This window comes from Elgaria multicarinata, chromosome 1, assembly GCF_023053635.1.
Source record: "Elgaria multicarinata webbii isolate HBS135686 ecotype San Diego chromosome 1, rElgMul1.1.pri, whole genome shotgun sequence".
Taxonomy (NCBI): Eukaryota; Metazoa; Chordata; class Lepidosauria; order Squamata; family Anguidae; genus Elgaria; species Elgaria multicarinata.
Window position 1 is genome coordinate 214,222,771 of NC_086171.1, and position 20,365 is coordinate 214,243,135.

General features: G+C 48.3%; 1 protein-coding gene across 1 annotated transcript; it reads right to left on the reverse strand.

Moving 5' to 3' along the window:
* Nucleotides 1-439: 439 nt before the first annotated feature.
* On the reverse strand, nucleotides 440-18,677 carry TCF15 (transcription factor 15). Its single transcript, XM_063121138.1, has 2 exons — nucleotides 18,119-18,677; nucleotides 440-555 (listed from the first exon to the last, which is right to left on the reverse strand). Exons 1-2 carry the CDS (start codon nucleotides 18,587-18,589, stop codon nucleotides 475-477), a joined length of 552 nt encoding a protein of 183 aa, XP_062977208.1. The 5' UTR covers nucleotides 18,590-18,677; the 3' UTR covers nucleotides 440-474.
* Nucleotides 18,678-20,365: the final 1,688 nt, after the last annotated feature.

Consider the following 20,365-nt stretch of genomic DNA (forward strand, 5'->3'; position numbering starts at 1 on the left):
GTTACTACAGCGCTCATGCAGGCCAGCCATAAGCTCCGTCGTGATACAGCTCTGTTTCGACAGGGTCCTCTAGAAAGGAGGCCGGGGGTCTCCTTGCCGCCAGCCCCAGCCCCCTTGCCGTCCCCAGGATCGCCGCGTTGCCGCGGCCTAGCCTCCCGTCCCGGAGGAGGAGACGTCCCCCTGGAAGCTGAGCAGATGTCCCAGCAAGGAAGGGCTGCAGACTCTCTCCTTTGCAACTGCAATGCCTCGTTGCGCAGTAGTCCGATTCAGGGGGGCAGCTCCCACCCTGTCCCGTCTCCTCAGAGTCCACAAAGTGGGGCTCCCCTTCCGAGTGGGGCAGCTTCCCATCCGTAAGCCCCAGGGAAGCCCTGGCAACTCTGAAGCCCACCCACCCTGCCCCAGTCGGGAACATTAAACTCAGTTTTCCGAGGTGCGGCCTGGCTTCTCCAGCAGATGGTCCTCCCAGGTCTCAGCTCACCTCCGGAGCACCTTGAGGTGGTGGTTCACCCCTCGCGCCTTCAAGCAGTTTCCCCCGCCAAGCTCCCGCCGGCTGCCCTGAAAGCAAGGTGGAGAAAACATTGGTCAGCATTTGCACTGCACTTCGCATTTGCACAGCCTCCAAATTACTTCACGTACATCATCACCATCATCATCATCATCATCATCATTATATTTATATCCCGCCTTTTTTCCAGTACTGGGACTCAAGGCGGTTCACAAGGCGGTTTACAAGATTACAAGATCAAGGAGAAGACGAGGACGAAACTTTTGAGAAACAAATTGCCAGTGTTTCAAGGAAGTGTGATGTAGTAGTGATGGGGGACTTCAATTACCCTGATATCTGTTGGGAGATTTCTTGCGATACGGCTGCAAGAAAGGCAAATGCTATTTTGGGCTGCATTAATAGAAGTAGAGCTTCCAAATCACGGGAGGTACTGGTTCCTCTCTATTTGGCCCTGGTTAGGCCTCATCTAGAGTATTGCGTCCAGTTCTGGGCTCCACAATTCAAGAAGGATACAGACAAGCTGGAGCATGTTCAGAGGAGGGCAACCAGGATGATCAGGGGTCTGGAAACAAAGCCCTATGAAGAGAGACTGAAAGAACTGGGCATGTTTAGCCTGGAGAAGAGAAGATGGAGGGGAGACATGAGAGCACTCTTCAAATACTTAAAAGGTTGTCACACAGAGGAGGGCCAGGATCTCTTCTCGATGCTCCCAGAGTGCAGGACACGGAATAATGGGCTCAAGTTAAAGGAAGCCGGATTCCAGCTGGACATCAGGAAAAACTTCCTGACTGTTAGAGCAGTACGACAATGGAATCAGTGACCTAGGGAAGTTGTGGCCTCTCCCACACTAGAGGCCTTCAAGAGGCAGCTGGACAACCATCTGTCAGGGATGCTTTAGGGTGGATTCCTGCATTGAGCAGGGGGTTGGACTCGATGGCCTTGTAGGCCCCTTCCAACTCTGCTATTTTATGATTCTATGATTCCATGAAAACATGTACAATTAAAACATATAAATATAAATTTAAAAAGTTAAAATAGAATTAAACCTACAGTAAAATTAAAAATATGTTAAAAAATTTAAAACTGTAACAGGTTTAAAGGGGGGATCTAATACATTAACACAGGTCCAGTTTAGTTCCAAAACTCTGCCGAAACAAAAAAAGTTTTTGCCTGCCTCTGAAACTGTAGCACAGAGAGGGAGCCAGCCTGGCCTCCGTAGGAAGGCTCTGTAGGAAGGGCATTCCAGAGCCTTGGAGCAGCCACCAAGAAGGCCCTCTCCTGCGTATCTGTCAGGTGTGGCTGGGATGTTGGTGGACTGAGAGAAAGACTTCCCCAGAAGATCTCAGAGCATGGGCAGGCTCATATCAGACCATATCTGTCCTCTAAGGTACAACAACCCTTTAAGGTAGATTGGTATGATCATACAGGTGTGTGCATGTGCCGGGCTGCGTGCGCTAACTGGCTTGCCTAAAGTAGGTGGGTTGAACTACTTTCACCTGAGAGCCAAATTCCATTTCAGAGTAGCTTTTGGGGGCCAAATGGGAAGGCGGCAGGCAAAAATACAAGTATATTTTAGCTTAAAGGTCTTACTGCCAGTAACAAAACCTGTTAGAATGGGACAAAACACAGAAAAGCTGGGAAACCCCCAAATGATCTGTGGATGGAACAAAGGGGGTGGAGGCATCTGGGGAACCCTGGAGTCCTGAGGTTCCCAATGCCTGATATACTGTCTCTGAACCTGGAGGTTCCGTTAAGGTATCATAGGTATTTGTCACATGCCCTCTTTAACATTTCACAGATGAAAATAGGAACACACTTGTTGTGTACTCATGACATTCCTATTATGATAGGGTGACCCTATGGAAAGGAGGACTGGGCTCCTGTATCTTTAACAGTTGAATAGAAAACGGAATTTCAGTGGGAGTCATTTGTGTGCGTGCAGCCCCTGGTGAAATCATAGAATCATAGAATTGCAGAGTTGGAAGGGGCCTACAAGGCCATCGAGTCCAACCCCCATAGGGTGGATTCCCTCAATGCAGGAATCCACCCTAAAGCATCCCCGACAGATGGTTGTCCAGCTGCCTCTTGAAGGCGTCTAGTGTGTGAGAGCCCACAACCTCCCTAGGTCACTGGTTCCATTGTCGTACTGCTGTAACAGTCAGGAAGTTTTTCCTGATGTCCAGTGGAATCTGGCTTCCTTTAACTTGAGCCTGTTATTCCGTGTCCTGCACTCTGGGAGGCTCGAGAAGAGATCCTGGCCCTCCTCTGTGTGACAACCTTTTAAGTCTTTGAAGAGTGCTCTCATGTCTCCCCTCAATCTTCTCTTCCCTCTTCATCACAACAGTTAAAGCTTCAGGAGCTATACTAGAGAGACCAGATACAAAAGCAGGCAGGGCTCCTGCAGCTTTCACTGTAGAGATGAAGAGGGAATTTCACCAGGTGCTTGCATGACTACAAATGACACCCGCTGAAATTCCCTTTTCTATATAATTGTTAAAGATACTGGAGCCCTGTCCTCCTTTCCATAGGGTCACCCTATTTTATCACATCAAAGATGACTGCATGACCCTGACTCCCATCCACTATACAGTGGTGGGCTGAAGGTAGATCTTCACTTGTTTTGGACTTCAGCTCCCAGAAGCCTCTGCCAGCATGGCCTATGGACAGGAATGCTGGGAGTTAAAGTCCAAAAAGATTCTGAAAATCTACTTTCTGTCCAACCCTTCAAGAAGGCACTTTGTTGAAGGTTTCCCCCCACCTTCAGTATCCAATTCTGTACTGGCCTCATCCTGCACTGGTTTGGCTTGTGAAACAAGATATGGTAGTAACGTGACCATCCTATCCATCTTTACAATACTTAAAAGTCTATAGCTGGATCTAATTGCAATTGCTATGGAATTGCTGCAATTCAAGTCCCAGCTATTCTCGAACAAGGAAAGCCCGATTCATTGTGAGACTAAAAATCTTAATCAACAGCCTTAAATATTTTAAAAAGAGAAATCATGACGGTCGGTTTATTTGTGTTCGGGATAGGTGAAAAATTCATTTCAGTTCATTTTTTATACGAATTTACCAAAATTCACACATTTCTTAATATTTGGGAGGTGAAAAACCTGAAATAACAATACTGGTGATGGTGATAATGAATGATGTGGGAGGAACTGAAACTCGCAGATTTGTCCATCTAGGCAGAAAGCTTTGAGTGCTTCACTCTTAAAATCCGGCTTTGAATCCAGACTACAAACAAGTTTGTGGTGCTAAAACCAGGACTGTCACCTCTTTTTTCCCCCTGCCAGGTTCCTCATTTTAACAGCTACAGGGCAGGTAAGAATAAGAGCTTTATCACACCAGCGTTATACTGTGGAATCACTGCAAATTGCATGCAAAGAACTCCGAAGTTTTCCACCTTATAATCTGCTTTGATTGTGAAGCACTCCCATGCATTCTGCCTTAATTGTGCTATAAAGCAAAAAGATTCGCCGTATTTAGCCCCTACTTTTTGAATGTATCTTCCAAGCTGCCGCTGGGGCGCAGGAGCAGGATTTTAAGGAAACGCTTACATCTGCCTAAGCTTTAAAGATAAAGGCACCAAAATTGGCACAGTAATACATATTAGGGAGAGCTTTAAGCATACCAAATTTGAATTGAATTGGGTCATCCGTTGATTTTTTAATGATTTTTTTACATTTCCCCCCTTAAACTCACTTTCTGGTATGCAAAGGATCGCTGTCGCCTGGTAGCAAAAACAACCACCACCGTGAAAGCTTAGCGCTACGGGGATAATCCGAGGGAAGCAGGGACGTGGGGTGAAGCTCTAACATATTTGTTAGAGCTGGGAAAGTCCCCTAGACCAAACCCTGGAGAGCTCATCCTGCCCATTGAAAACCGGATCAAGCCGGAGGTCTGACTGGGTATAAAGCAACTTTCGATGTTCCTAAGAAACTGATAGGAGCTTACATATAGTTCTCCTCCTCTCCACAACAACCCTACTAGGTAGATTATGCTGGGGCGGGGAGAGTGACTAGCCCCATCAGTTTCATGGCTGAGTGGCTGGTCCCACTCTGACAGTCACAATTAGGGTGACCGTATGAAAAGGAGGACAGGGCTCCTATAACTTTAACAGTCGTATTGAAAAGGGAATTTCAGCAGGTGTCATTTGTATATATGGAGTACCTGGTGAAATTCCCTCATCATCACAGCAGTTAAAGCTGCAGGAACTATACTAGAGTGACCAGATTTAAAAGAGGGCAGGGCTCCTGCAGCTTCCACTGTTGTGACGAAGAGGGAATTTCACCAGGTTCTCCATATATACAAACGACAGCTTGCTGAAATTCCCTTTTCTATGCAACTGTTAAAGATACAGGAGCCCTGTCCTCCTTTTTATATGGTCACCTTACCCTTGGGAGGTACCCAGCCATGCTGACCCATGATGCTGACCCTCATGGCGGAAATGACATTTCGATGCTTTTGGTGGGATTGCCTCTTCATTAAATGGAAAATAGGGACACACTGGAGAGCCAGTGTGGCGTAGTGGCTAAAATGTTGGACTGGGAGTCAGGTAGGGTGACCATATAAAAAGGAGGACAGGGCTCCTGTATCTTTAACAGTTGCATAGAAAAGGGAATTTCAGCAGCTGTCGTTTGTATATATGGAGAACCTGGTGAAATTCCCTCTTCATCACAACAGTTAAAGCCACAGGTGCCCTGCCGTCTTTTAAATCTGGTCACAGTATAGCTGCAGTATAGCTCCTGCAGCTTTAACTGTGGTGATGAAGAGGGAATTTCACCAGGTTCTCCATATATACAAATGACACCTGCTGAAATTTCCTTTTCAATGCAACTGTTAAAGATACAGGAGCCCTGTCCTCCTTTTCATATGGTCAACCTAGAGTCGGGAGATTTGGGTTCTAATCCCCACTCGGCCATGGAAACCCACTGGGTGACGTTGGTCTAGGCACAGACTCTCAGCAAAACCCACCTCGCAGGGTTGTTGTTGTGAGGCTAAAATGGAGAGGAGGAGAATTATGTATGCCATCTTGGGTTCCTTGGAGGAAAAAAAGGCGAGATATAAATTAGGGTGACCCTATGAAAAGGAGGACAGGGCTCCTGTATCTTTAACAGTTGCATAGAAAATGGAATTTCAGCAGGTGTCATTTGTAGGCATGCAGCACCTGGTGAAATTCCCTCTTCATCGCAACAGTTAAAGCTGCAGGAGCTATACCAGAGTGACCAGATATAAAAGAGGGCAGGGCACCTGCAGCTTTAACTGGTTTGATGGAGAGGGAATTTCACCAGGTGCTGCATGCCTACAACTGACACCTGCTGAAATTCCGTTTTCTATGCAACTGTTAAAGATACAGGAGCCCTGTCCTCCTTTTTATATGGTCACCCTACATAAATGTAATAAATAAATAAATAAATAAATGTTTCTCAGTTTACCAAAAATCTCACCCTAGATCTGCCTTTGGGGTTTGGGGTGTGGGTTGCATGGTTGGCCTCGGGTGCCAGTCCCTAGGAGCTAGTCCAGGGCTGCTCCTGCACTCAGCTTTTACTCAGCACTCCATCTCTTCGGCAATGCGTAATAGTGTGCGTATGTGTACGTTGGTGCTCTTTGGTGTGAGAAGGGCCATTCCAAGCGTGTCCCAGCACTGCTCGCTGAAACACTGGAGGGTCAGAATCCAGGCCTTGAGGACGAAAAGCGTCCGGGGCCTAAGAGTGTGCGCTCCGGCCTTCCTGCCTCGCTCCCCACTCCGCGGCCTTGCTTATGACCTCGCGGACGGTTGCCATAGCGAAGGTCATGATGTCATTACCAGCTGGGAAATAATCGGAAGCCGGAGCAGTCCGGAATCACAGTCGGCTCCCAGGCTGAAGGCCTGGATTGAGTTTCTCCTCCAACAGCTTACAGAAATCTAAAAAGGTCACGTCGCCTCCCAGCAGCAAAAAAAGAAAGAAAGAAAAGAAAACCAGAAAAAAGGACGCAGAAAACTTTTCAGTCTCGCTGGATCAAAAACATAACACAAAGCACGTGTTTCCCCGCCACCGCTCACCCCAAATTACCCAGTTTTGGAAGGGGCCGAAAGGGCCGTGGTTTAGGAGATGCAGACGCTCATGTGCATAAAAGTGGAGGCCGGTGGCTCCGCTGTCAGTAGGGCGGCGAATCCGCTCCGGGCTTCAGTCAGAACCGGAACGGATTTGCTGCCCCACTGACAGCAGACCTTGGAGAGCTCCTTTAGAGTTCTGACCAGTTCTGACTGAAGCCCGGAACGGATTTGCCGCCCCACTGACAGCAGACCTTGGAGAGCTCCTTTAGAGTTCTGACCAGTTCTGACTGAAGCCCGGAACGGATTTGCTGCCCCACTGACAGCAGACCTTGGAGAGCTCCTTTAGAGTTCTGACCAGTTCTGACTGAAGCCCGGAACGGATTTGCCGCCCCACTGACAGCAGACCTTGGAGAGCTCCTTTAGAGTTCTGACTGAAGCCCACAGAGAATTCACCGCCTACAGACGTGTCTTCTGCCACTAATTAAAAGTGCAATTAAGGGCGCTTCTAATCAAAGCACTCCCAGCGCTATCCATTCGAAGGTACTGTGCAGCTATTTCTCTCCTTAATAGGTTTGCTGCAGAAGGAAAAAGGCAGAAGCAGCAGTGGGAGAGTTATGAATGGAAGATGTTGTCATCTGGAAACCCCCCTCCCACCCACCCCAAAAAATCCATAAATGAGGCAGGCTGAAGGCCTGCTAAAAAATCTCATCTGGACGCTCCCTAAGGCTGCACCTCAGAGGAAATCCCATGGAAGGAGGCTAAGCCATTGTTAAATAAATATCATGCAGCTGATCTGCATCATTTTGTTTGCCTTCGTGTAAGTGCATGGGGCCCTGATCTGGATCGGAACCACCATGCAAATTTTCTACCCACCTTTTTTCCGCCCGCTACCACCATGGGTACTAAAAAAAAAGAGGGGGGGAACTCCATTGTTTAATGATAGGCAAAATTGTGCTGCACGTAACACGGCGCAACAGTATGCAACAGGTTGAACCTCCGGTAGGGTGGCCGTGTGGAAAGGAGGACAGGGCTCCTCTATCTTTAACAGTTGTATAGAAAAGGGAATTTCAGCAGGGGTCATTTGTAGGCATGCAGCACCTGACGAAATCCCCTCTTCATCACAATAGTTAAAGCTGCAGGAGCCCTGCCCTCTTACCCAGGCATTGTGATGAAGAGGGAATTTCACCAGGTTCTCCATATATACAAATGACACCTGCTGAAATTCCCCTTTCTATGAAACTGTTAAAGATACAGGAGCCCTGTCCTCCTTTTCATATGGTCACCCTACATGATAGCACTGTTTGAATACTGGAAAGGTTGTCACACCGAGGAGGGCCAGGATCTCTTCTCGGTCCTCCCAGAGTGCAGAACACGGAATAACGGGCTCAAGTGACAGGAAGCCAGATTCCAGCTGGACATCAGGAAAAACTTCCTGACTGTTAGAGCAGTACGACAGTGGAACCAGTTGCCTAGGAAGGTTGTGGGCTCTCCCACACTAGAGGCCTTCAAGAGGCAGCTGGACAACCATCTGTCAGGGAAGCTTTAGGGTGGATTCCTGCATTGAGCAGGGGGTTGGACTTGATGGCCTTATAGGCCCCCTCCAACTTTATTATTCTATGATCCAAAGGGAGAGGCGGGTAAGAAATAAATTTATTATTATTATTATTCACTGAACAAACTCACCTGGTAAATTGTGAATTAGCACCAAGAGCAAAAGCCTCCGGGTTCTGCTCTTTCCCGTGCCTCACTTATCCATCTGTAAAATGGAAGGCGCTACAGGGCTCTTTTAATCTCTCTGGCTAAAGGGCTCTGATAAAACTGCAAGTTACAAGCGGTGATGTGAAGAGGTTCAGCTGTTTCCATGAGGAAGTGAAGAGCCTAAGAACAGCCACGCGAGACCAGACCAAAGGCTCGACTGGTCCAGCATTCTGTTCACACGGGGGCCAAGCAGACATCTGTGGGAAACAGACACTGTTGTGTTGTGAGCACAACAGCACCGCCCCACTCGTGCTCCCCAGCAACTGGTGCACACAGGCTTACTGCCTCTGATACTGGAGGTTGCACTTAGCCATCAGGGCTAGCAGCCATTGATGGCCTTCTCCGCCCTGCATTACTAACCCCCTTTCAAAACCATCCAAATTGATGGCCGTCATCACATCTTGTGGAAGGGAGTTCCATAGTTTAACTCTGCGCTGTGTAGAGAAGTCCTTCTTTTTATCTGTCCTGAATCCCCCACCGATCAGCTCCATGGGATGACGCGGTTGGGATGAGAGAGGGAGAAAGCCTTCTCCCTAAAAAAAAGCATAGTGTGCAGAAAAGAATTTTTCTCCACACTTTGCACAGTTGTCTCAGAGTGCTGGATTTTAACCGAAAGGGAGACGTATGCTGCTGACTTGAGGGTCACAATCCGCAGGGAGTTCTCCTGCACAAACCCCCATCGAAAGGAACTGTAGCCTGCACAACAGCATTCATCACTCTGTCTCATGAATGGGGGATGTTCTATTTCAGGCACCAAAACATCACCCACACGCACTTACACACCCACACCCACACCCACACCCCGACACACACTAATTGAGCCTCCCGCTCTCCTGCATATGAATGCCAGGGTTGTGGCCATAACCCTGAACTCCAAACTCAGGGCTCATCTCCACCAAGCAGGATATAACACTACGAAAGTGGTATGAAAGCGGTATATAAAAGGCAGGAGCCACACCAAGCAGGATATAGCACTATGAAAGTGGTATACAGTATGTGTCAACGGGTCCCAACAGTTGTCAGTGCACTTCAATACCGCTATAAAGCAGCCGTGTGTCTCCTGCCTTTTATATACCACTTTCATCCCACTTTCATAGTGGAATATCCTGCTTGGTGTAGATGAACCATCAGAGAGCCCTGGTTTGAGTCATCCTCCAGATAAGAACTCACTAGGTGGCTTTAAGCAAACCTCATTTTCTCCGTCTTGCCTCCTTCCTCCCCATCTGTGAAATGGGGATTAGTAACTCTGACCTACCTTACAGGGCTGTTGAAATCATTACAAAAATATAGTGTATGCAAAGAACTTTGAGGCCTCAAAATACTTCCTGCATATTAATTTGTTATAAAGGAAATAACTAGGGTATTTATTTATTTATGTATTTATTTATTACATTTTTATACCGCCCAATAGCCGAAGGTCTCTGGGCGGTTCACAAAAATTAAAACCATAATAAAACTACCAACAGGTTAAAAACACAAATACAAAAAACAGTATAAAAAGCACAACCAGGATAAAACCACGCAGCAAAAATTGAGATAAGATTAAAATACAGAGTTAGAACTAAAATTTAAATTTAAGTTAAAATTAAGTGTTAGAATACTGAGAGAATAAAAAGGTAGGGGAATAAGGCATATTCTCCTAGCTTGCCTTGCCTTGAAACATGTTGAATGTATGCTTTCTACGATTGCAGACCTAAACACACTTACTTGGGAGTAAGTCCCGTTGCACTCAGTGACTCACTTGTGAATAGACATAAGAACATCAGAAGAGCCCAGATGCTGGATCAGACCAAGGGTCCATCTAGTCCAGCACTCTGTTCACACAGTGGCCAACCAGCCATCGGCCAGGGACCAACAAAGCAGGACATGGTGCAACAGCACCCTCCCACCCATGTTCCCCAGCAACTGGTGCACCCAGGCTCACTGCCTCGAATACTGGAGATAGCACACAACCATCAGGGCTAGTAGCCATCGATAGCTTTTGCCTCCAGGAATTTATCCAACCCCCTTTTGAAGTCCATCCAGGTTGGTGGCCATCACTACATCTTGTGGCAGTGAGTTCCATAATTTAACTATGTGCTGTGTGTGAAGAAGTACTCATTTGTCATGGATGCAATCATACTGGCGTAAGCCCTCTTGAATTCAATGGAACTTACTTCTCAGTAGACATGTAAAGGATTGTGCAGTCAGGAAGTGGATTTTCCATAAAACCACAGCAGTGGATGAAAGGGTTAAATTCCCCTCCAGGCCTGATCTGATCCCATTATTTATTAGCCACCTCTGGCCCTGGGCTGATGCAATTTAGATTTAAGACCAAACCTGCAGGTTAGATGCAACCTGGCATTTAACATCATCCGTAATTTGTTCTCTTAGCTTGCTCCAGATGTAATCTAACAAGGTTAGAGAAAGGAGACTTTCTCTCTGCATCAGAGAGAAAGGAGACTACATATGTGAGCCTTCCATGACCTGAAGTCCAGATATTTTGGACTTCAACTCCCATGAGCTACAGCCAGCCAGCATGGCCAATGACCAGGACTTCCTGACTGTTAGAGCAGTACGACAATGTATTCAGTTACCTAGGGAGGTTGTGGGCTCTCCCACGCTAGAGGCCTTCAAGAGGCCTTCAAGTGTCTATCAATTTAATTTTAACTTTGCTGTTTTAAATTTGTGTTTCTGCCCTACTGCTGATTTTATCCCGGCTGTGCTTTTATATTGTATTTTTATATTATGGTTTTATACTGTTCGTTTTATACTTTGAATGGTTTTAATTTTTGTGAACCGCCCAGAATGCTTCGGCTATTGGAAGGCACCAGGTCACGGAAAGGCTCACATATGTAGAAATGCAATGAATAAATAATAAATACATTTATTCCCCCACCCCACCAGTCAAGATGCATCGTATCCCTGAACGTGTACAGAATTAGCTTTAAAGGAAACATTTATTTTAGAAACTTTTATTTCTATGGGTTTATTCATGCTCTGCCCTCCCCCACTTTTCTGCTACATTTACCCTTAAGGATAAGGGTAGATTATAAGAGAGATTATAACTATGGTGTGTGTGTGTGTGTGTGTGTGTGTGTGTGTGTGTGTGTAGAAGGGGCTCAGGAGGAATGGCTGGAGGAGCTGCTGCCACCACCACCCCGGCACCTGCTGCCTGAGGCCACGACTTCACTTTGCCTAATGATAGGGCCCTGGAGAACTGAATGTAACACACACACACACACACACACACACACACACACACACACACACACACACGTTATTGTCATACCCAAGATCATGGAGGGCACACATTAATTTGCATCGAGAGCCCACCGTCCCCCAAAATTGGGACTTCTCTTCCCCAACTTCTACCAGAAGGCTTTCTGATTAAGCATCTTGCCCTGAAGGGATAGGAGACGAAACAGATTAAACTTGAACTCAAAAGAAGAGAAACTGCAGAAGAAAAGAAGGAAAAGATGAAGTGGCCATAAAAGAGCAGGTCTGCCGAGAAGGGCAACAGCGTAAACCTGAGCTCAACTGGTCTATTGCCATCCATCTGGGCAAGTTCATCCTACACCACCCTTGTGGCATTTTCTTTCCTCCTCCCTCCCAATCCCTTTCCTCATGTCTCGTGTCTTTTTAGATTGTACTCCTAGAATGGACTGTCTGATTATTGATTCTTGTAAGCCGCTCTAGGGCTCTTTTGATTGAAGGACAGGATAAAAAATGCTTTAAATAAATCAGTGTGTGTGTGTGTGTGTGTGTGTGTGTGTGTGTGTCGGAGGGCTGGAAGATTCAAATGCTGCTTCAAATAAGTTGGCCACCCCTTGAATTAATGCTACCCTGGGTGGCTGCGTGCCCAGTCTGCCCAGTTTTACAGAACCAAAGACACTACAACAGCATGATATCTGTCTGGCCCAGAGTGTGTTCAGAGGAGGGCAACCAGGATGATCAGGGGTCTGGAAACAAAGCCCTATGAAGACAGACTGAAATAATTGGGCATGTTTAGCCTGGAGAAGAGAAGATGGAGGGGAGACATGAGAGCACTCTTCAAAGACTTAAAAGGTTGTCACACAGAGGAGGGCCAGGATGTCTTCTCGATCCTCCCAGAGTGCAGGACACGGAATAACGGGCTCAAGTTAAAGGAAGCCAGATTCCTGGACATCAGGAAAAACTTCCTGACTGTTAGAGCAGTACGACAATGGAACCAGTGACCTAGGGAGGTTGTGGGCTCTCCCACACTAGAGTCATACAAGAGGCAGCTGGACAACCCTCTGTCAGGGATGCTTTAGGGTGGATTCCTGCATTGAGCAGGGGTTGGACTTGATGGCCTTTTAGGCCCCTTCCAACTCTACTATTCTATGATTCTATGAACCCTGGCATGACGACCCAGTGCAAGAATCCTGGCAAATGCTCCGACAGAAAACACACCCTTCCTGTCCGCTATGAGCGATTCTATGCACCTCTGAAGCCCTTGTGAACCAAGGAGGTTGGCCCCAAACGGTGCCACCCAAAATCAGTGCTGAAAGACTGGAACAGAACTTTCCCTGCAGTGCGGTTGGAATCTGCCTTATACTGAAACAGAACAGCTGCCCCCAAGAAGAGACTGCCAGGCACGTCAACACACCCTTCATTATATTATACCTCTTGTAGTGGTGTTAATCGCAAGCTGTTTTAGCGGCCAAGCCTGGCTGAATAGCAGCAGATACATGTAATAAATTAAATTCAGAAGTGATTGGTGATCACTGAGGCTTGGCAAGGCACTTGGAACACTTGGAGGACACTTGGAACATGTCCTCGATGCCGCATGGAACCCATGAAATAAAATAAAGAGTGCAAAGCACACTTGAACACCTTGTCCATCTCTCTAAAACGGCTAGGTCTTCTAGGGTGGAGGGCATGACTTGATGCTCAGCAGCTGTTTGTTTGGAAGTTCAACACAGCTACTTGCCCTCTGCTGCAACGTCTACCAACCCACGGAAAATCAAGGAGTTCTGAGTGTGCAGAGCTAAGAATTGACTACATCTTCCTTTCTGCCAGAAGAAGCATTCTGAATAACTCAAAAGATTGAACATTCCTACGTGTAAATGTCCAGGAAATGATATCAGCATACCTTACTACATGATTTATCTTAGAGACTGGTGACTTCACACATTGCAAAATCCCTCCAGGGAAGGCACTTCCATTTACGAATTAACTGGGATCTCCCATGTGGACTATCACATGTAACATATGTAGTTTTGCTGTGTGTACTCCATATTTCCTAGTGTACACAAATTGCAGTGGGGGGGAAAAACCCTCCATATGGACAATTGCAGGTTGCATGGGGATGATGGGAGTTATAGTCTGACACTTTCGGAGGGAGAAGGCTGACATAGGACTAAGAAGAAAAGCTCTGCTGGATTGTTCACATGGCGCAGAATTAAACTATGGAACTCACTACCACAAGATGTGGTGATGGCCACCAATTTGGATGGCTTTAAAAGGGGGTTGAATAAATTCCTGGAGGAGAAGGCTATGAATGGCTACTAGCCCTGATGCCTCTATACCATCTCCAGTATCAGAGTCACTATGCCTATGTATACCAGTTACTGGGGAACATGGGTGGGAGTGTGCTGTTACACCATGTCCTGCTTTGTTGGTCCCTGGTCAACAGCTGGTTGGCCACTGTGGCCATAGCTAGACCTAAGGTTTATCCCTGGATCGTCCAGGGGTCAAACCTGTTCATCTAGGTGACACACAGGGGATCCAGTGCTCAGGCAGGGGCGAACCCTAGATGATCCCAGGATAAACCTTAGGTCTAGCTGTGGCCTAAGTGAACAGAATGCTGAACTAGATGGACCTTTGTTCTGATCCAGCATCAGGGCTCTTCTGATGTTCTTATCAGGCTAAATGCCCATCAAGCATCCAGTTTTTCACACCGGCCAGCAAACTTGTGAAAACTCACACGCCAGACATCGAGGATGATGGCCACCTCCATTTCTTTGTTGTTACCATTTGATATTCAGAGTTATGCCCCTCCATGGAAGTTTCTAACCCATTAAAAAAAAAACCCACGCAAGTCAGTGCCTGTCACTACACACCTTGTGGCACTGAGTTCCGTAAGTTACTTAAGCACCCCATGAAGAAATAGCCCCTCCCTTTGCCTCGCACCAACTGCAAATCAATTTGATTGGGTGACCTTGACTTCTAGTGTAGTAAGAGAGGAAGGAAAAGATCTCTTTGTCCATTCTCTTGATCATATGGAAAAGAGGCTTTATAAAACAGCAGTCCATTTACAGACAAGAAGTCCTGCTAAAATAGAGCCGAGCCTGGCTGAATTTTCACCATAAATTTCCACCCTTTTCACCATGCTCTTGGCGTCCTCTCCCCTAGAAAATCTGTCACAATGGCCACAATCCTTAATCCGTTTGGTTAAAATTCTTCGAGAATGGACTACTCTCTGAAACAAGGCACAACTCTCCACTCCGGTCTCATTTCGACACAAGGACCATTCAGGACTATGGCAAACTGGTTGTGAAAGGACACCCTCATGTTCAGAAAGAACGGGAGGAGAGAGGTCCTTTATCGCTAAGTACGTACAGACCATTTACATGATCTTTGTGCAACCATGACCAGATCTCACAGTCCTTGAATTAATTCTAAAGGCACACAAGCCAGAGGAGATGGATCATATGGCAGACTAGGGCCCTGGCATCCTTGAAAGCCTGTTTTTACATTACTGAATGGATAGATTGGTTCAGACATAACGCCAAACCAGGGTTTGTCCTGCTAACTGCAGTTGAGACCCAAACCATGCTTTGTGATCTGGATGTTCAGATCATAGTGTGTGGAATTCTCCTCCACCCACCCTCCTGAAGAATCCCTAGGTGACCCCTTCACACCTACAAACACTGGCCTTCAAGGGTGAAGCCATGACTACGATGAACCGCAGCTTGTTCAAACTGTTGCTTACAAATCAGCTGTTGTAGCAAACCGTGGTTTGGTGTTACATCTGCACCATCTTTTGGATTCTTGCTTTTCCTCTGCATTCCGGCCATGTCTTTTCTGTCGTATTGGAGTTGTGTGTGCATGTGTGCATCTGTGTCTGCAAGTGGGCGTGCACGCTCACGAGCAGAAAACAGATGCCCGCAAGCTACAACTGGCTGAAGCTTTTGGGGGGAAAGAATCCTTGTCCGTCTCTCTCCTTCAAGCGGTACAGAAAAAACGTATGAGATCATCACAGCATGCTTTTCCTGTAATATGACTTGGACCCCCTTTGACACTCGCATCTAATCAACCCATCAGCTCTTCCTCCGGATGGCATGGAAGTAAGACACCGATTAGGAGCAGGAAGGGAATTTGCATTAACATCCATGTAAATGCGAATGAAGCTACAGCAGCCTTTCCCAACCCAGCGCCCTGTAGATGGGTTGGACCGCCAGTCCCATCATCCCCTGCCAGCAGGGGCGGAGGGTTTCTGGATTGCACGTCCCATCCTGTCTGGAGGGCATCAGGTTGGGGAAGGCTGGGCTAAGCTATTTGAGGGGTTGCATTTACTTGCAAGAAAAAAAGGAAGAAAGAAAGTACTTTATTGAATCAGACCAAAAAAAAACCACACCAACCCATCTGGTCAAGTATCCTGTTTTGCACACTGGCCAACCAGATGCCACTGGGAAGCTCAGAAAGAAAGGTGTAAAGAAGTTCCCCCACATACTCCTCCCTCCCCTCGCAACAGATAGACTTCCTCTGAACCTGGCTGTTCTAAATAGCTGCCATGGCTACTTGCTGTGGATAGATCCCTAGCCCGCCTTGTCACTCGGAAAAAGAGACGCACGAGGCCCTTATCCAAGCTCAGGATGACCAGCAGGGGACGCGAGCCCTTGTCTGATCACGGCTGAAAAGTTGGTCATTATTTTGTGAGGGTGGGTGGGTGGGTGGGTGGGAATGCAGGCTCTGGTGGGGAAATGGGACAGAGACATGTGAATAAGATCTAACAAGGTTTTGAATGGCCTGCAGTTTCCTCCCACAGTTCTGCCGTCCACTGTTGGTCACGGAGAGTGGAGGGCTTGACCCAAGGTGCAGTACCTGGGCTCATCAGTTAGCCACGGGCCAGCCACTGTCTCCCAGCCTCAGTTTCCTCATCTGTAAATGGGAATAACGTTGATCTTCCCTGAGCCTGGAGAGTTTAATTTCTCAAGTGAGACGGGTCGCGGGAGAAAGCCTTTGCAGAAGCCCTGCATTCTAACTGGAAAGCTTTGTCCCTCCCTGGTTAAACAGAAAGGCGTTCTGCACATGGTCAGAGGCACCCTCTCTTCCACTACTACTTGTTTCAAGGCTGAGCCCTGCCTGCTTTATTTGAACGCATGAAATAAATACTTATCCTGGTTAGCCTATTCTTTGCTCCTTGCCTGGTTGGAATCCAGTCAACCTTTGCTGAACACCCATAACTAGGGAGGCCACTTATGAACCAGCCAAAAAAGAAGACAAAAGTGGACGCCGGTATGCATAACATTACATACGCTAACAGTCCTTAATTATATGTGTAGTTGCCAATGGAGAAATAATGATTATCACTTAAATAGAAATACACTAGATCTCACCATAGCGGGGAAGACCAGTTGGCCTGGTCCAGGTGCTAACGGTGGACAAGCAACAGATCTTGGAAACCGGCATTGAACAGGCCAGCCTTTCAAACAGAGGACTGTCCTCTGTAAGACAGGACACACAGCCACCCTGTCTGCTCACTTGAAATTATCAACTCTCTGATAGTTGTTGGCAACCCCAGGGCATATTTTAGGGCGACCCTATGGAAAGGAGGACAGAGCTCCAGTAACTTTAACAGTTGTAACAAAAAGGGAATTTCAGCAGGTGGCCCTCATATATATGGGGAACATGGTGAAATTCCCACTTCATCACAACAGTGAAAGCTGCAGGAGCCATGCCCTCTTTTGCATCTGGTCACTAGCTAAAGAGGGCAGGGCTCCTGCAGCTTTCACTGTTGTGATGAAGTGGGAATTTCACCAGGTGCTGCATGCCTACAAATGACCCCTGCTGAAATCCCCTTTTCGTTACCACTGTTAAAGATACAGGAGCCCTGTCCTCCTTTCCATAGGGTCACCCTAGCATATTTTGAATTAGCCTTCATGTGTTCCGAATGCCGGACCTGGGCCTTGGAACACAGGAAGCAATCATGAAGACCAGTATCTCTGAGCATGCACAGAGAGAGCGCTTCCCCCTCACAACCGTGTAGCTGTTTCCACTAGGGTGACTATATGAAAAGGAGGACAGGGCTTCTGTATCTTTAACAGTTGTACTGAAAAGGGAATTTCAGCAGATGTCTTTTGTATATATGGGCAACCTGGGGAAATTTCCTCTTCATCACAACAGTTAAAGCTGCAGGTGCCCTGCCCTCTTTTAAATCTGGTCATTCTAGTATAGCTCCTGCAGCTTTCACTGTTGTGATGAAGTGGGAATTTCACCAGGTGCTGCATGCCTACAAATGACCCCTGCTGAAATCCCCTTTTCGTTACCACTGTTAAAGATACAGGAGCCCTGTCCTCCTTTCCATAGGGTCACCCTAGCATATTGTGAATTAGCCTTCACGTGTTCCAAATGCCTGACCTGGGCCTTGGAACACAGGAAGCAATCATGAAGACCAGTATCTCTGAGCATGCACAGAGAGAGCGCTTTCCCCTCACAACCGTGTAGCTGTTTCCACCTTCCACAGATCTAGGCTTAGGGAGGAGTCCCTGCCTGCTTGGAAGACCTGGCTTCGAGTCCTGCTTGACTTTTCTCTCTCTCTCTCTCTCATAGGAAGGGAAGACAGAGGCCGGCCAGGCCGAGAGACTTACCCCCTTCCTCTGGTTGCTGAGGCAAAAGGTGCAGATGCTCCTGGGCTGCTTGGCCTCCACCTCGCCCTTGGCACCGTAGATGGCGCTGAAGCAGGGCTGCCCGTCTTCGCAGCCCTCGCCCAGGAGCAGCACGTTGGCCAGGTGGGAGATGTAGCTGGAGGCCAAGCGCAGGGTCTCGATCTTGGAGAGCTTCCGGTCCACGGGCTCCGTGGGGATGAGGGTGCGCAGGGCCGTGAAGGCCGTGTTGACGCTCTGGGTCCGGTCCCTCTCTCGGGCGTTGGCCGCCTGCCGCTGCTTGACCACCACCACCTGCCCGGCCTTGCGGGACACCGTGAGCCGGCCGTCGCAGCAGCCGTACGACTGGTCGGAGGCGTCGCTCTCGCTCCGGTTCTCCTCGTCCTCCTCCGACAGCAGGTTGAGGTCTGGGTAGAGCACGTGGGCGGCCATGGGTCTCAACATGGTGAAGGCCATGGCAGTGGCGTCACCCCACCCAGTGCCAACCGAAGGCCCAGCTGCGGGGTCTGTTAGAGGCCACGGGCCAGGCACCGGACAGCTGAGCCACACCTCACCGAGGAGGCCCTTGCGGCAAGGCCGGGATGAGAAAGAAGCAGCAGCTGGATAGTAGCAACAGCAGCAGTACTCCCACACTGCCTCCGGCAGAGGAAAACATTCCACGCCTTCCCAGCTCCAGCTGCTGCTGCTGCTGCTGTCAGCCTTCTCTGCTCCACTCCGCTCTGGTGGGACTTGCAAAGGAGCCCTCGGTATATAAGGCTGTGGGAGGGGCTAATGGCCTGAAACAGAATCCCTGCCGGCCAATGGCAGGGCTCGGCATCCTTTTCCCCGGCCAATCAGGTAGCGGCGCTGCTGTGGCCTCTGGAATCGAAAGCTCTCGGCGGTAGCAGCGGGTTCTGTTTTGTGCATGTGTTGCTGTGGTCTGTATGAGGACAGTGGATGGCAGCAGCAGGAGGAGGACGGCAGAGGAGGGTGGATTGCTGGAGGACAGCACCTTGCAGAGAGAGAGAGAGAGAGAGTGATCCCAGCAAGGCCAGCCTGTGGGAAAGAAACCAGAGGAGACAGCATGCCTTGCCGTCTCCGGGAGAACATTACAGCCGGGATCAAAGCGAGCGCACAGTCGCCTCCCGGAGAACTGTCGAGAGCACGGCTCACGTTAGAGACGGTGCCGAGGGCAGACGTGACCTACAGCTCAGTTACACAGCTGAGCCCAGGGAAGGGTCTGTTGAGGGACAGGAAGGGGACGCAATCAGGTCATTTATTTTTTTATATATTGAAAGCATTGCTAGGCCGCCTTACAGGACAGAAGCCCTCCTCCAACAGCGTGGAACTTTAAATTCCATAGAATAGAACACCACCACCAATGCAGCGCTTAAGGCAGCAAACGTTCATGGAACAAAACGCCAGCAATGAGGCATGCCTGAAATCCTACGACGTCACTGCAGCTACAGAGCAGAACGGTTCCATAAAACGCAATTAGGGGACGTCAAGCCAGACGAAAGAAGGAGGTCTTCTTCAGGGCCCTTCCTAAAAGCCTGCAGTGATGGGGGCTGGCAGTTACTTTTCATACATTTATTTAAGCGTTTACAAGCTGCCTTCCTGGACCAAGGCCACGCTCCTACCTGGACTCAGCTCCGTCTATCACACCGTGCCAGCATGGAGCGATGTGCGAGCCCTAAGTCGCTCTGGGCTTCCCAAAGGAAGAGCGAGTAGAAACAGGCGAATACAAGCGAATCCTGCTGCTGTCTTCAGGATTGCTTTGAGCCGGGCCTGACATTTAGGAATTAAGGGTGCAATCCTATGCATTGTTACACAGGGGGAAAAAGGTCTTAGCTGGCTGGAGGATGATGGGAGCTGTAGGACTCCCCCCCCCCCGTCTAAACATGCGTAGGATTTCACCCTAAGAGTGCAAACCATTGCATGTTTATACAGAAAAATGTCCTACAACTCCAATCTAAAACATTACATGCAGCTGCATCTCTTTAAATCTTCTGGTTGGTCATTCTAGGGAAGAGAGGAGTTTCAGGAAGGGTTGGTTCAGAAGGGAAAGGCCGCCGGACGTTGGCACTTAACCCTTTCCCCTCCTGCCACGTTTCCCCTGCAGCTCTCCCTGAGCTGCTTCTCTTGACCCTGCAGGATTCCAGACACATGTTTCACCTGACAAGGGGGTGCTATGGGGCCGGTGCCCTCCAGTGGCATTGCCCAGTGCCTGCCCATCTATTCCTCAGCAGAGAA